Source organism: Cebus imitator, unplaced genomic scaffold, assembly GCF_001604975.1.
Source record: "Cebus imitator isolate Cc_AM_T3 unplaced genomic scaffold, Cebus_imitator-1.0 Scaffold222, whole genome shotgun sequence".
Taxonomy (NCBI): Eukaryota; Metazoa; Chordata; class Mammalia; order Primates; family Cebidae; genus Cebus; species Cebus imitator.
Genome location: NW_016107537.1, coordinates 2643398 through 2659875, shown reverse-complemented (window position 1 = coordinate 2659875; position 16478 = coordinate 2643398). Strand labels below are relative to the sequence as shown.

The following is a 16478-nucleotide window of genomic DNA, read 5'->3' as shown; positions in this document are numbered from 1 at the left end:
TTTTTTGAGACAGAGTCTCGCTCTGTCACCTAGGCTGCAGTGCAGTGGTGTGATCTCAACTCACTGTAGCCTCTGCCTCCCAGGCTCATGCAATACTCTCACCTCAGCCTCCCAAGTAGATGGGACAACAGGCATGCGCCACCATGCACAGCTAATTTTTAAAAAAATATTTTGTAGAGATAGGGTCTGCTATATTCCCCAGGCTAGTCTTAGAACTCCTGGCTCAAGCAATTCTCCTGCCTCAACCTCCCAAAGTGCTGGTCTGTGAGTTTAGTTCTGATGACTGAGTCTAGCTGTCTGAAGATGCTGAACTGCTGAGCTCCAAAGAGGGCTGGCCTCTCCGCTGCGCCTCTGTGCTAGACTTCTTCAGCACCTGTGAGGGGCCCAGCTGAGCCTGTGGCCAGCAGAGGAAGGGGAATCTTCTCCCTCATATGGTCCCACAAGGGACCACAGGAGGTCTGAAGACATCCCCCCAGTTCTCTGACATTATCATGTCTGGTATTGGTGGCCACTCTGGACACTTGCCCTCTCACATTTCATATACGCCCATGGATTTGTGCCATCCACATAGCTCTGATGGCTGGCGGCAGTGTCTGACTGCATCTCAACTCTGCTGAGCAAGGGGTACACGTAAGACAATAGTAACCAGAAGCCCAAAGCAACATTTAGGCCAAAAGAACACGCATGTGTGTGAAGGTCTGTGCGTACTCATGCCTGTGTGATGGAAGTTGGGAAAGATGCCCCAATATTCATTAGTCACCCTCCTTGTACCTTCAGTTTTTATACATCTTGTTTCTTAGTGCCCATGCAGCTTCCAAAGGTAAAGATTATTGAGATCCAAGCACATGAGGGCTATTTCAGTTTCCTGCAGTTGCCGTCACAAATTATCACAAATTTAGTGGCTTAAGACAACAGAAATTTATTTGTTTACAGTTTTAGAGACTTGAAATTCATAGTCAAGGTGTCGGCAGGCCATACTCCCTCCAAAGGCTGTTTTGTGGCAAGTCCTTCTTTGTCGTTTCCATCTGGTGGCTCCAGGATTCCTTGATATGTGGCTGTATCGCTCCAATCTCTTCCTCCATTCCTATGGCATTCTCTCCTATGTGTGTGTGTGTGTGTGTGTGTGTGTGCACGCGTGTGTGTATGCACGCATGTATGTGGGGTCATTTTGAATCTGTGTCCTCTCTTCTTCTGTTTCTTATAAGAACACTTGTCATTGAATTTAAGCTCACTAAGACAATCCAAGATGATGTCACCTTAAGATCCTTAACCCAGCACTTGGGGATCCCAAGGTGGGTAGATCACTTGAGGTCAGGAGTTCGAGACCAGCCTGTCCAACATGGTGAAACCCTGTCTCTACTAAAAAGACAAAAAATTAGCTGGGTATGGTGGGGCATGCCAGTAATCCCAGCTACTCAGGAGGCTGAGGTACGAGAATCTCTTGAACCCGGGAGGCAGGGGTTGCAATTTGCTGAGCTTGTACCACTGCACTCTAGCCTGGGCGACAGAGTCTCTCTATAAAAAAAAAAGCCAACAACAACAACAAAAAAAACAGATCCTTAACACCCCAAATGTCACATTTACAGGTTCAGGGTGTTGGGTGTGGGCCAGTCTTTCAGGGTGCCACAGTTTAATTCACTATAAAAGGTGACTTATGGCACAGAGTACTTATGGTACGTTGCCTGAATTATTTCCATTAATTTTCAAACAACTTTAAGAGGCATGTGCAAATTATTCCCCATTTTTACAAGTAAAGATACCAAAATGCAGAGAGGGGAAATAAGCCTCCAGGGTCGCACATCTAGAAAGGGACAGAACCTGGGCAGGGGTGCTCCAGAGCCTGCTGTAGCCACTGGGTACCTTGCCTGGCTCATGGAGCTGGTCAAACGCAGCATTGTCACCTCCTGGTCACTGTCTTCACCTCCACCTCCTGATGTTATCATCATCCTCAGTGGTGTTCATATCCAGTCAGACAGACCACGCAGCACCATAGAGGCCTCTCCCTCCTGGGCTCCTCAGGTGCCCATTCCTGCAGTCACACCTGGACCATCCCATCCTCAAATCTAGATTCTAAACACCTCTCTCCATCCTCCCCGCCCTGCAGGTCAAGATTCTCCACTGCCTCAGTTTCTTGGCTTCCTTGAGAATTTCAATGCAGTGACTCCCCCTCCTCCCTCTTGAGCCTCCTTCCCAGCTCCTCTTCCTTCTCTGTCCAGCCTCTGCTCCATGGTTCCTCATCATTATTCTTGTATAAATTTTCTCAGCAACTCTGCCTTTCTATCCTTTGTCACAGCCCCTTGGCAAAATCCCAACCCTGAATGAACCCTCCCATCCGCTATCTCCATGCCTGCTCCAGAACTGTTGCCTGTTCTTCGAGTTACACAATAGGGCTGGCTGATTTAGTTCTAAATTCATGATCTTGGCCCACGCACTGGCCCTCAACACTGCCAACCCACCGCTCTCTCTAGTAGGCAACTGTCCGCTCCTAGATGACAATGTTTATTCTTCTCTTTGTCCTCTCACCTTCTCTTCCACCCTGCTCTCTCCCTCTACTTCCAAGGGACCCCATGAATTCACTCAATTCTCATCTTCCCAATACCAGACTAGGACCCACCCTGGCTGCTCCTCTCTTCTGCTTCTTCCTATGCTGATGGAGAAAGTCCCTCCACCTGTGCTCTGCATTCATTCCCTCCAGCTCCTCGGGAACTTCTTGCCCTCGTTGTCCCTCTCTGGTTCTCTCACCAGTCTCTTCGTTTTTCTAGGCAAGTCCAGTCAGCACCCGACATGCTCCTCCCACCTCCAGTTCCTCCTACCTCCAGCCCCTCCCCTTGACAGCTACTTCCCAATCCCTCTGTTTTCTTTTAGAGTCAAATTTCTCCAAAGAATATAATTTGTTTGCAGTCTCCATCTCTTAACTCCCATGCACTCTTGGACCCACTGAAGCCTGGCTTTGCTCCCCAGTACTGAGACTGCTCAGGCAAGGTCACCAATGACTCCATCTAGCCAGGCCCAGCCCACTCTTGGACTTCGTCTTAGTCTTGTGACAATATTGACCCCTCTTTCTGCAAACCCTTGCCTCTCTCAGTTTCGACCACATGCTGTTCTCCAGGCTTTCCTCACACTTCACTGGCTGGTCCTCCTTTCCAGCCCTCCTCCTTTTTCTGACTTCTCCTTGGTCTTCCTTAGGCCCTCTTGGGTCTTCTTTCTTCACTTCACAGGTGAGTTCATGAAATTCCATGGATTTAAATACTGTCTGTATGCTGATGATCCCAAATCTATATCCCCAACCTGGGCTTACTCGAGCTTCCTTCTGACTTGCAGACCCTATTGCCTGCTGACATTTCTACCTGGGGATCTCAGATATCCCCAAACTAGCACACTGAGAGCAGACTTTCCATCCTCCCAACTCCACCTTTGCCATTCCAGTAAAGGGCAAGGTGCCCTCACCCCATGGGACTTGAGCCTCTCTTCTTGATTGGGTCCTCTTCTCTCTTTATCTAAACCATCAAAAAGTTGTTCTGGTTTGCGCTCTAAAGTCCATCTTGAATCTGTCTCCTGAAATAGCCTGGAAAACACAGCTCTGCCCTCCACCCTCAGCTCAGGATACTCCCTGGAGACACTCCTCTTCTTTCAGTTCCGACCTTTCCCCACCCAACCCTTTTCCTACCTTTCCTACTTAAAAGTCTTGTGCCTGCCATGTTTTTTTCTTGCCTGTAATGCTCTTCCCTTTTATTTATAGAGCAGCTATTCTTCCTCCTCGTACACCACAGTTTTAAATGCTGCCCATTCAAAGAGGCAGTCATTAATCAACCTCATCTAAAGTAGGTCCTTCTGATATTCTTTATCTCAGCCCCTTGGTTATTTTCTTAATTTCCAGCATCGCAACTTATTTTCCTTTTTGCGTGTTTGGTTTTGTGATTGTTGTTGTTGACTGTCTCTCTCTCCCTCACTTGCACATAGGATCCAAGAGCACCCAGGTCTTGAAGATGAACACATTTTCAGGATGTAGAACAGTGCCTGGCATGCTACAGATGTTGAGTTAATCATTCGATGATTGCAGATAGGAAACCAAGATTTAAACCCCATCGGTCTAGCTTCAGAGCCCTGCTGTCTTCTCACACTCCACATGCCTTCCTTCAGCAGATAGAATTCTGGAGGAGTTCAGGGTAGGAAAGGGCCCTCTGGGTGGGAGGGTCAGAGAAGGCTTCCTGGACGAGGGAAGCTGGATTTAGAAAGGGGCGATCCAGCTGTCCACTGTGTCCTGCCTTCTGATCCCACCAGGCCCAGTGACACTCCGCCCCAATCATGGTGAAATGACACTGAGTCTGATTTGAACTTGCTCCTCACATGCATCTAGCCTATGGAAGAAGAACACTGAATATCAGCTCTTCTGCTGGCACCTTCTTTTCAGACATTCAGAAGTTTTTCAAGATACCTGTGCCTTCCACTCACTCCCCACCTCCAGCTATCTCCATTCCTTACCACCTTCCAAATCCTGCTGACTTCAAGGTCCGGCCCCAGCCCTCCTCCAGGAGCCCTTACCCAGCCCTTCTGCAGACCCTTCACCCCTCAGTGTTTCCTCTTCATCTGCTGTCTCAGGACTCTACTTTTCTCCCATGCCCTGGCATTGCCTTGCTGGCTTCTAAGGGTGAGTTAGGTTGCATGGCAGGAACAAAGCAACCCAGCTGTCGGTGGCCAAGTGGTGGACACTATCAGGGCAAGGGGCAAGGCCTTGTACCACACGCCCACCCTGGTTTGGTGGGAATCTCTGCTCCCCATCATCCTCCTTCAAGGATATTGGCTGATAGAGCCTCTGCCATCTGGAGCATTGCCAGGCATCAGGGGAGGAGAAAGGGAACGTGGGAAATTCTACATCAGCTCTAAGAAGCACCCACTAAGTGCTTCATGGTTCTTCTGCTCACATTTTATAGGCTAGAGCAATCACATGGCCATGCTTAACCTGAAAGGTGAGGCGAGGTGGGAAGTAGTGAGTGCAATCCTATAATGCAGTCAGAAGAAGCAGCAAAGGAAATATTGGTGGATAATCCTGGTGGTTACCACACCACATTAAAGTTCTAAAATGTTGGCGGCTGTGTTTCTTCTTATGCTTTCTCTTCAATGCAGTGCTTAGCCAGCTTGGACCAAGATGCTGAGTGAGCTAGGACCCCACCTCCAAGCCTGGCAAAGACTTCCTTTCCTCTAAGATAGGCTGTGATGCAAGAGGTAGTTGAGAATTTTGGCTGAAGCTATCAAAACCCTGGCAGGGTTTTGTATAAAATTTATGGGAGCTGACCTCTCCTTGATCTTTGTTTTTGAGCATCAAGCCCCTTTTCTTTTTCTGCTAGTGTTCAACCGCCTCCATCTTCACCCCCATCTTTTAGGTCTCTCTAGAACCAGCTGTGGTTTGAATGTTCAGGTTGAATGATCTTCTGCCTGACCCTGAGAACACAAAGTGCCTCCTTTCAATTGGCTGGAATGTATGGAGACTGAGCACTTCTCAAAGGCCAGCACTGAGTTCAGTGCTCTCTCAGATCACTGGATTAATTCTTGTTACAAATCAGCCGGTGGAAGCTCCATTGTTCAGGGGATTTCACAGAGGAAAACTCTAAGGTTTAACAACTGACCCGAGGCGCTTGGCTGGTGGGCAGTGTCTCTGGGCACCTCCCTCGCTGACTCCCCCACGCCACCTGCCTCGTGACTGGGCGCTTGGCTGAAGGGGTGAGTGGGTGCCAAAGGTCAACCGGGAAGCGTGTGGCCAGCTCCCTGGGGAACTAAGTGTTCTGTGTGGGGGCTGAAGTGCAGAGATAATGGTGGAATTTACCTCTCAAGACGGCAGGGCTAAGTGTGACTTTTGTTTGATAAGCTTGGGTTTTATGTCTTTAGGAGCAAACAAACAAACCATAAAGTGGCAGTCTGTTGGAGTGAGTCCCAGCTGAGCTTGCAGGAAGGGAGAGGCTCTAGGCTCTGCCCTGGGGAAGAGTGAGAGGGGCAGGCACAGTGATAGTGGAGGGAGCTCATAGAACTTTCCTTTCCTCATGTGAAAAGTAAGTCAGATTCTGTGGTAATGACCCAAAGCTCACTTAAAAGGCTCATTAATGAGGAAAACACTAATAGTAAGAACAATGACTATATTACACTGATGCCACGTGCCAGACAAGAGAACTTTCTATGTATCGCCCATTTTAGATATGAAGAAAGTGAGGCTTAGGCAAGTTTAAAATGCGCCCAAGCTTATACAGTTAGTGAGTGATGGAGCTAGGATAGGAGCCCAGCAAGACGTCCAGGCCCTGTGCCCAGCCCCTAAGCTTTACTGTGGAATGTTGGCAGTGATGGTGTAAGAGGGAGTGGCGTTGATAAATTTGGCGATGATGATGATGGTGACGTCAAACTCCTTGCTAACTGGTTACTCCATTCTTCGCTCCTTCCAGAAGTGCAAGCCTTCCCTGGCTGCCCAGCCATAGGGGATAAGTAGCTTTACTTGTAGGGGAGAGGTACCGGCTGAGCATGAGCCCTCTCTTATCTGTTCAGTTCCATTTCCAGGGCACACAGTGCAGTGCCAGCCTGGGAGGCCACCTGTGCAGACATGCTGAAGGACGACATTTTCCAGGGCCGAATTGATGCAAACTCTTGTGGAGCACAGCTCCCCTGCCCTGAGGTGTTTTCCTGGCCCTAGGCTCTGGCCAGCCCTTTTCTCTCCAACCTAGCATGGTTCCCTCTGCTCCATCTCATCTGCCCAGCCTAGAATACGCTGTCTTGACCTTTCCACCTGCTTAAAGCCTACTCATCCCTTAGGGCCCATCAAGAACATGCGGTTGGTTGCTTCATTCTTTCATACGTTCATTCATCCATTCATATTTTTCAATCATGTTTGTGAATTTTCTGCAATGTGTCAAGTATGTGTGGTGTAGAGGGCCGAGCATGGGTTGTGGCTAGACACAGGTTCGAATGTGTCTTTTCTCAGCCGTGTGACTGAGCAAGTCGTGCCCTGAGCTTCAGTTTTCCCCTCTGTAAAATATGGATAATCAGTGAGACTGTGTGAGCTGAGAGAACCATAAACACTAACTTTCTCCCACAAGTGCCCTTTCTCACGCCCTCTCACACCCTCCCTGCATCCCCGGCTCCCGAAGCCACTGCTTGAGTGGGAGCAGGCTAATTCAGCAAGTCAATCAATGATCACAAGGAAGGCCCCGGGGCCCAGGGCTGGTCTTCTCTTGACTGTAGCATTAAGACCATGACTAGATTCAAGGCAAAGTCTCAACAAGGGCTGGTTGGCTCCCCAGACCACTGCGCAGTTCCATGGAACACAGGCCTTCCTGGGTATCCAGATCAGAGTTGGGGAAGGCATGTAGGCCTTCAGGTCTTAAGGGCCAACCTACTAAAGACTTGTCAAGAGAATGGAGCACAGCTCCCTCCTGCTCCAATCTGAGCCGGCCTAGGCAGAGCCAGCATTCAGTTATGGTGACACGTCCCAGACAGGCTGGGTGAGGACACCTGGGCTCCCTCCATGTTCCAGCAGGGACTCCATGTTCATCCTGATGGGGACCGGCCCCCTGAGGGAAGGGGAGCCCACCTTGGAGGCCCTGCTGTTGGCTGGTAGAGCCTTTTCCTCCTTAGGGACTCACTCAACCTCATGAGCATGGATGAGCTTCTCAGGAAGGGACCCCAATCACCAAGACTGAAACCCATTTTCCTCCCGTACTGGCGATCATTCTCATTTGCATTGGACACAGTGGTCGCTCATTGCCCACTCTTTCTAATATGCTTGCGCTTTCCTCTGTGTTAGCCATGCAGGACAAATGCAAAGGGCAGCGAAGAACCTATTTTAAAAGCCTGCAGGCAAAAGGACAGTGGACTGAGAAACCAATACCTGCTCCCCCTGATGATGCATTTACATCATCTGAGAATTTCATCCCAAATGAGAGGAAGAGACAGGGCTGCAAATGAATGGAGGGAGAAAAAGGAAAGCTCACGACAGGGAGAGACTGAGAACGGGAGAAAGTAGGCCCTGTGGGTATAGCCCTATCCGGCTCACATGGGAGGTGATGACAGAGCAGAGGATTTGCCTTTTGCTCATGAGGAGAGGAAGGGATGGGGCTTCAGGGCTGCTCTGGGGCTGCAGAGTCAGAGCCCAAGCCCTTATCAGGGTCCCCCAGCCCAAAAGGCAGAATAGGCAGCCAGGGCAGCCTCTGGACATCATCAAATCACACACAAAAACCCGGGGCCTCCATGGGAACTACAGATTCTACAGAGTGTGTGGGTAGGAGGGTTGGGGGTTGAAATTTTATTCTTTCATCCTCCTTCCTTGAAAACTCTGATCACACACATTCTCATGCACTCACTCACCCATGCGCATGCCTCTTCAATACCTGACCTATTCCATCTTTGTGAAAAAGAACCAAGATGTTGTCTGTGAGGTATGTCTTCACTGAACTTAGACAAGACCAAACCTACCTCCTCTCTCTTTGCAAAAACAAATTGCATTTACTTTTCTTCCAAATCCAACAAAAATAAATTTAAAATGTTATAAATAGTTATTGAGCTTTTAGGCATTGTAACAGTACTGAAAGTGAGGCAGTGGTTACCTGGCCCAGGTACTTCACTTTAGCCTAAGTCCAAATTAAAGTGAATTTTTCTCTTCTAGTGATCTGTTGATGTATAGTGAGCCATCTCAAACTCAGTAGCTTTAACCATAACACCAATCGTTTTTTATCAGCTCTCATAGTTCTGGGGGTGGACTGAGCTCAGACGTGCCACCCGGGGTCCCTTTTGTAGTTGTGGTCAGGCTAGGCTGGAGTCAGCTGAAGGCTTCTGTGCTGACAGGGGTGGTGGTGGATGGTGGTCGATGTTGTCTGTCAGTGAAATCTCAGCTGGGCTGTTGGCTGGAACACCTCCGTATGGCCTCTTCATGTGGCCTGAGCTTCCTAACAGCATGGCAGATGGGTCCCAAATGGGAGTGTCCCAATATGATCAGGAGGAAGCTGTACTGCCTTTCATAACCTGGCCTCAGAAGTCACAGGATGTCACTTCTGCCATAGTTGCAGTTCCCTCCAGATTCAAGAGGATGGACAATGAACCCCGCCTCTCTTTGGGAGGAGTGAGAAGACCATTTGGATAGGAGATCTTATTGTAGTCATCTTGGCTAATACATTTTTTCTATGTTTTTAAAGTATGGAGGTGGTGTTCTTTTTAAAAATTATCACCCTCCTTATCACGCTGCATCAGTGTACATGGGTCATGAGTTCCTCAGGCCAGCCCTACCCTTTGCAAGCCTGTTCTGACTTCCAGCTGCACTAACTTCTCCCCCTCCCGTCCAGGCCCCAGGGTGTTCAACCCAGAGCCCAGAGGCCTGTGCCCTCCTGCCTTGGGTCCCACGGGGCAGGGCTCCAGTATTGTCACTGTTGTCCTCATTCCACTCTCCCACTTATCAGTACAGTGAAAATTGCTTGCAGTCTGCAGACTTGGGTGTGAATCTCAGGTCTGCCTTTACTCCTTACCATCCTCCTTCATCAAATGGAAATGAAATTCTCTTCCCCTCAGGACCACCAGGTAGGTGGAATGAGAAGTGGCAAATCACTCAGTTTATGGAGAGTTTCTAATGCTGGTGGCCAAACTGGCCTATCGCCCTCCCGCTTTGTAAAGCAGACCAAGCACCCTTTACTACTATCATCACATGCATGGTGCACATGAGGAAAGCAGGCTTTGCGGGACTGCCAGAGTTGTCCTAGGTGTTCTCTCCACCCAGTCAGCAGCCCAGCTGCTCTGCTCCGTCCCATGTGCTGGGCATTGTGCTGGGAGCTCCATGCACAACCAGAGAGCTGCCTGTCTTCTGCATGTCGAGCACACACCATGCCAGTTTGCCTAGCCCATAGAAGAGGCTGGGAGTGGTGGCTCACACCTGTAATCCCAGCACTTTGGGAGGCTGAGGCAGGTGGATTACCTGAGTTTAGGAGTTTGAAGCCAGCATGGCCAACATGGTAAAACTTCGTCTCTACTAAAAATACAAAAATTAGCTGGGCATGGCAGTGCATGCCTGTAATCCCAGGAATCTGAGGCAGGAGAATCCCTTGAACCCAGGAGGTGGAGGTTGTAGTAAGCAGTGATCATGTCACTGCACTCCAGCCTGGGTGACACAGTGAGACTCCATCTCAAACAAACAAACAAAACTGAAAAGGCTTAATACAAGTGTGTTGGATGGAAGAGCTAAGTGCTTTGAGGCAAAGATGCCTCTTGGGGAGCTCTTGGGCTCTGTAAGTAGCTGTTGGAGAGATCTCCCCAGAGCTGGCTCCCCTAGTAGCCTCAGGCTTTGATTCACAGGCCACAGTTGCTACATGCCCAGGTCTTTTCAGGAACATGCCTGTGTCCAGGTAGGTCCGTGCAGAAGCTATAATCCAGCTTTAGTCCTAAAAATGCTCATTTCCTTTGTGTGGCATGCCACATTGAATCAGTTAGAGATTCCTACATGTATCCTCAGATCCTGATTCAGCAGGGGTGTATGAGGACATCTGCATGTCAAATCTCCCAGGGAATGCTGGGCCAGCCAGGCCAGGGACCCCTAGAAGCTCCACCCCATGTAGGAGCACAGCAGCCTGGTAGAGTGGTTACAACTGTGGGCTCTAGTGCTGACAGCTGGGATTTATATTCTGGGTCCTGCACTTTCAGTAACTGTGGCACCTTGGCTTGTTACTTAGACATCCCGTGCCTCAGTTTCCCCATCTTTAAAATGGAGATAATGGTGGTGGTGGAATCAGGATGCTGTAACAAGGATTAAATGAGTTGCTGCACTAGAACCTCAGCTTATAGCAGGCATCCTACAAAGCAGGGTGGCTGGGTGGGGTGTCTAGTTTTTGGCTACCTCTTTTGAGTTCCTTGAGTGTTGGTTCTAATGAAGCCAGAGCCTTGGCCCCACTTGTGGGGGGAAGGCAGAAGCCTCTCTCAAACTCCCCCCCAAGACATAGATTCCTTTCTCCCTGGGAGCCCACAATTCAATGGAGACAACATAAGCCAGACATACACACAAGAAGGATTTTTTTCCAAAACATAAATGAGTGCAAAAGACAGTTTCTATGGTTACTACACACACCTTTAAAAAAAGGAGAGAGATGTATGTGTGTGCTTAACTAAACAAGACAGAACCCAAAGACAACTTTGAGATTGCTTGCAGTAGACAGATAGGCAGAGGGAGGGTGGGAAGAGGGATGGGCTGCCCACCACATGCCCTTGGCGTGGCCTTGACCCACAGCCACTTCTATGGCTGAACCAGGAAGCAAGAAGCCTCCCGTGGTTGTCAGCCACACAGTGCCAAGGGCCAGTCCCTTCCAGGCCAAACCAGAGATAGGGATGTGATTCTCCAGTTAATTTTAGTCAGCTATGAAGTCTCAGTCCTGCTTCAGGGGTAGGGAAAGAGATCAGTATCTGTGTGGCCTGCAAACGTCACACATTTCCTAAAATGTGGCATGTTCACTGCCTTGCTCTTCAGCTTCATTGGGTCAAATGAAGATTCCTTTTCCCTGGAATTGCTCTGTGACTGTCAGGGCTTTCAGAGAGTGAGAACCTCACTCGAGGATGCTGCGTATTTGTGAATTTATCTTCTCTTTAAGGTACAGGCCCCAGTTCTGGCCCTGGGCAATTTTCCTGTATTGTCTTGAGCCTGGAGCTTTCAACTTGGGTGGGTCTCAGAAATCTTATTGATTTCTGCTTCTCTGCCCTCTAAAAGAGATAATTTTACTCCTAAACGGGTTGAATCTTCTTCTGAGGATGGGCCTAAATTCTTGCTAAATATACCTGAATTAACTCTGTCACTGTCTAAATATTTGTGTGTCCCCATAAATTCCTATGTTGAAATTCTAACCCCCCAGGTTATGGTATTGGAGGTGGGGCTTTGGGGAGGTAAAGAGGTCATGAGAGTGGAGTCCTCATGAATGGGATTAGTGTCCTTATCAAAGAGGCCCAGAGCTCACTTTTGCCTCTTCTGCCATGTGAGGACACAGTGAGAAGACAGCAGACTACCAACCAGGAAGAGGATGCCCACCTTTATCTCTGACTCCTCAGCTTCTAGAACTGTGAGAAACAAATGTTTGTTGCTGAAGTCACTCAGCTTATGATATTTTTGTTATAGGAGCCCCGACTGACTAAGACAAAGTCCTTCAGTGGAGATCTTGGGAGAGCTGCACATCAACGTCTTCCCTATTTCCATTCCCTCCATTTCCTATTTTCTGCAAATTGCACACCCACTAATTCACTGGGTATCTAAGTTGCTTAATAGATAAACCGGAGATGTGTGGCTCTCCATCAGATCCATAAAGAGTAGTGGGGGTGTAGACACGGCTCTGTGAATTCAAAGATGCTGGCATCTTTCAGGATGCCTGGACACTCCATGAGAACAGCTGTGCTCTCACCTCCTGAGGTGTCCGCCTCCTTTTGCACTGTCTCATTATATTCTGAACAGCCCTGTGAGGTTGGCAGGGTGGTCACCATCCCCACTTTGCAGATGAGGAAGTGGAGGCTCAGAGGGGGTGTGCAACTGGGCCAAGGTTGCAGTGCCAGTGAGTGATGGGGAGCCACACTGCACCCAGCCTGTCAGTCTCCATGAGCCCTAACCTCTGTGGCTCTTATCTTTGTGGCTCTGCACAGAGATCATGACCATCTATGGGCTCGATCTGAGTGCGCTCAGTACAGATCTCTGCCGCTGATACTGTAAGACAGTAGATCTCAACCCTAGCTGCTCATATAAACCATCTGGGGAGCTTTAAAAATTTCCAGTGCCCTGGACTGTTCAGCAAACCATTTAACTCAGAGTCTCTGGGAGGGGAAATCAGGGATAGATGATTTTTAAAGCTCTCCAGGTGATTTCAGCAAGATTAAGAACCACACCTCTGGGCTGAATCAGCAAGAATCAGAGGCTCTCTATAGGGGGCTGTCCTTACATTTTAGTAAGCTGATTTGATTTCTGCCTTATTGATTACCCTTATAGGTAAACGGGACACTGCCATTTTGCCATTGGAAGGAAGTGTGTCTTGATGCCTTCCTGGTTTTACCATCGAAAGCCAGCCACAGTGCTTACTGGACCACAGTCAGAGATTGTTCAATCAATACTTGCTGTGCCAAATCCCAGAGAATTATTTCTGGTAGTATTGTCCAATCTGTGGCCAGATGGTGCTAAACGATGTTGGCCCCACAGCTGTACTTGGTTCTCAAGGATGGTGGCCCCGTGGTCAACTCTGCTTTAAAACTGCCCTGGTTCCACTCTGCAGTGGCATGAAACCAGGAGCCTGAGGGTCCTCCCAGAGCTGGGAGAGTGGGCAGTGATTGCAGATCCCTCTCTTGAGACCCATGTAATATGCTTGAGCGCCTTGTATAGCTTCCATGCCTGTGCCTACAGGATAAGAGGCATGTGAATTCTTATTTATGTAAGGCAAAAAAAAAAAAAAAAAAAAAAAGCTGAGATGTTGAAGGAGCCAAGATCCCTAGGGCAATAAGCCGGCTAGCACATCTGCCCTACTGTAATTTGAAAGCCCAGCCTCTCAGGTAGGCAAGGCCTAATGTATGCCGGTCTGATTTGGTTGAGTTCGTTTTGGTTAAAAAGATTGTGAAGACAAAAATTAGAGGAAAAAAATACATAAACTCTCTATCCTTCCAGGCTTTACCCAAAACCGTTGGACTCCTTATATACTAACACTTCCACTTCCTGCTTTTTTAACTCACTGCTTTGCCACCCTGCTACACAGGCCTCAGTAAACACAAGTTGTTCAACCATCCATTCAGACTGCATTCATTTCTTCACTGTTATTTTGCAATGAACATTTTCTGCATGTGATATTTTTTTTCTGGACTGTTTGTTTAACATAAAGTTAAAGAACTAGAATTACTGAGTAGGAACTTTTAAATGACTCTATTACTAAATTGCTTTCCAAAAGAGTTATACTGATATATGTTGCCATCAATAGTAGATACCTGTCAGATCCCATAAAACTTCACCAGGATTTTTTGTATTTTGTAAGTACAAAACAACAGCTTACTGTTAAAAACCAGTAAGCTGTTGTTTTGTTTTTTGGGTTTTTTTTTTTTTTTTTGGTGGCTTAAAATGCAAAATGATAACATGGTGGTGTTGTTATATGGGCTTCTTTGATTTCTAGCAATTTCCATTCCTTTATTGATTCATGCATTCAATGATGGATATGTTTATTGAATGCTTATTCTGTGCCAGACACCATTCTAGGCACTAGGACACAGTGAGCAAAACATAAAAATCCTAACCCCTGAAGAAGTTACTTAATATATATATTTTTTCTGTACTCTAGCAACCACATGGCTTGTTAAGAGTAGGGGCAGGGCACTCAGGCAATTTCCATGCACACATTTAATTCACACAGCTTAGTGCTGCAGAGACTTCACAAAACCCTTTTTTCAGGTGATGAAGTGCAGGCTTGCCTTGCCTGACGTCCCTCACTGAACACAGAACCCTGGGTCCCCAGTCCCTGACTATTCGGCACTGTTCACCCTCCCTGCGTAGAGGAAAGTCAGGCAGAGCTCGAGGAAGGCTGGGCTGGTCACTGACCAAAGTGCCAGGGTGTGGGGGCACCATACAACCCTGTCAATCTCCAGAAGGCCACAACTATGCCTTCCCAGAAACAAACTCTCCTCCAGATAAAAGCCAAATAGTGAAAGCTGTCTGTTTCCAGGGCCACTAAGGGCTAGCTTGCTAGGATAGCCGATTCTGTCCTGCCTGGATACAAGCTGGAGGATTCTTGATCTCCCGGCCTAAGTGGACCACCTATTCCAGTGTCTAGTTCTGAACCTGCCAATTCTATAGCTGTGCTTTCACTTGAGAAATAGAGTCTCAAAAACATCAAGAATATTCTCCATAACTGCGGTTAAGCATTACAGCCCATAGGATGTGTCCTGCCAAATGCCCTCACATCTGTGCTTGGGGTGGGAGCAAGAGGCCTCCCCTGTGGTGTGGCCTGCCTGAGAGGCTACGATTTCAAATCACAGTAGGGCAGATGGGCTAGCTGGTTTATTCCCCTGGGGATCTTAGCTCCTTCGATATCTCTTGTGGTCTTTTTTTAAATTTTAGCCTTACACAAGTAAGAATTCACACAGCTCTTATTCAAAACCTAGAAAATGAATACAAACAAAAAAAAGGAGGCCAGGTGCGGTGGCTCACACCTGTAATCCCAGCACTTTGGTAGGCCTAGGCCAGCAGATCACCAGGTCAAGAGATTGAGACCATCCTGCCCAACACGGTGAAACCCCATCTCTACCAAAAATACCAAAATTAGCTGGGCATGGTGGCACACTCTTGCAGTCCCAGCTACTTGGGAGGCTGAGGCGGGATAATTGCTTGAACCCTGGAGGCGGAGATTTCAGTGAGCCGAGATTGCACCACTGCATTCCAGCCTGGCAATAGAGCAAGACTCTGTCTCAAAAAACAAAAAGTGTAAATAAACACTGAGAGATGGCTACTGTGGACATTTTGCTGTACCTCTTTAAAGGTATCGTGTATGCATGTGTGTATATAGGACAAGAAATAGATAGTGCTATGGTCTGAAAGTGTACCTCCAAGATTCACACCTTGAAACTTAATTGCCAATAGGTGAAGAAGCCGTGAGGGCAGAGCCCTTACAAGCAGGATTCATCACTTTCCAAAAGATGTGTGAGGGAGCTAGATGTTCATGCTTTCCACCATGTGAGGATGCAGCAAGAGGCACCATCTGTGAAGCAGAGGGAGCCTTCATAGAACTGAATCTGCTGACACTCTCAACTTGGACTTCTCACGCTCCAGAACTATGAGCAATACATTTCAATGGTTTATACGTTCCCTAGTCTGAGGTATTTTGTCATAGCAGCTCAAATGGACTAAGACAGATGGCTAGTTAGCTAGATATGCAAAATGGGACAATTACATTGCATACTTTTTGTAATATCCTTCTTTTCTTTTCAGGATTCTACAGTGATCATCTTTCCATGTTCTTGAATATCTTTCTACAATGTTTGCATGGGTGCATGGTATCTGTGGAATGGAAAACTAGCATATTCATCCAGGTCACTTCACCAACACTTATTAAGGAAAGTGTATCTGACAGCTTTATCCAAAAAGAAAGATTAATTTCAATCAAGAGCCCTTTAATTTTGTTCCCAATTTTCATGGGACCAAAAAAAATGCTGATGATGGTTACTGACTAGTAAATTTGTTTTTTGGAAGGGTCTAATTTTCATACACAGTGGATTTGCCATGGAAACACTGAGGATGTGCACAAGAGCCCTCTTGGATCTAGAAAAGGGAAGAACTTCGAAAATGCATCACACTGCTTAGGTACTAGTGAGTTTACTAGTGGGGGGATATCATGTTGTCACCACAGACAAAATATGCTTGTTCCTTACTAATCTTTTTGAGTAAACCAGTGCCTTGGACTGATGCCCTTTTTCCTTGAGGAAACAGTGTCTCTTGATAAGAAAAAAAAATCCTTTTTTTTTTTTTC

General features: G+C 47.6%; 1 protein-coding gene across 7 annotated transcripts in view; it reads left to right on the top strand.

Annotated features, from left to right (window-relative positions):
- The window catches only part of BCL2L11 (BCL2 like 11), a 73474-nt gene extending 58291 nt beyond the window's left edge, over positions 1-15183 (top strand). For all 7 annotated transcript variants that reach the window (XM_017549844.2, XM_017549840.2, XM_017549835.2 and 4 more), the window contains one exon: positions 12971-15183. In XM_017549844.2, the coding sequence (XP_017405333.1) occupies positions 12971-13159 (189 nt within the window). In that variant the 3' untranslated portion in view covers positions 13160-15183. The remainder of the gene's footprint in view (positions 1-12970) is intronic.
- Positions 15184-16478: the final 1295 nt, after the last annotated feature.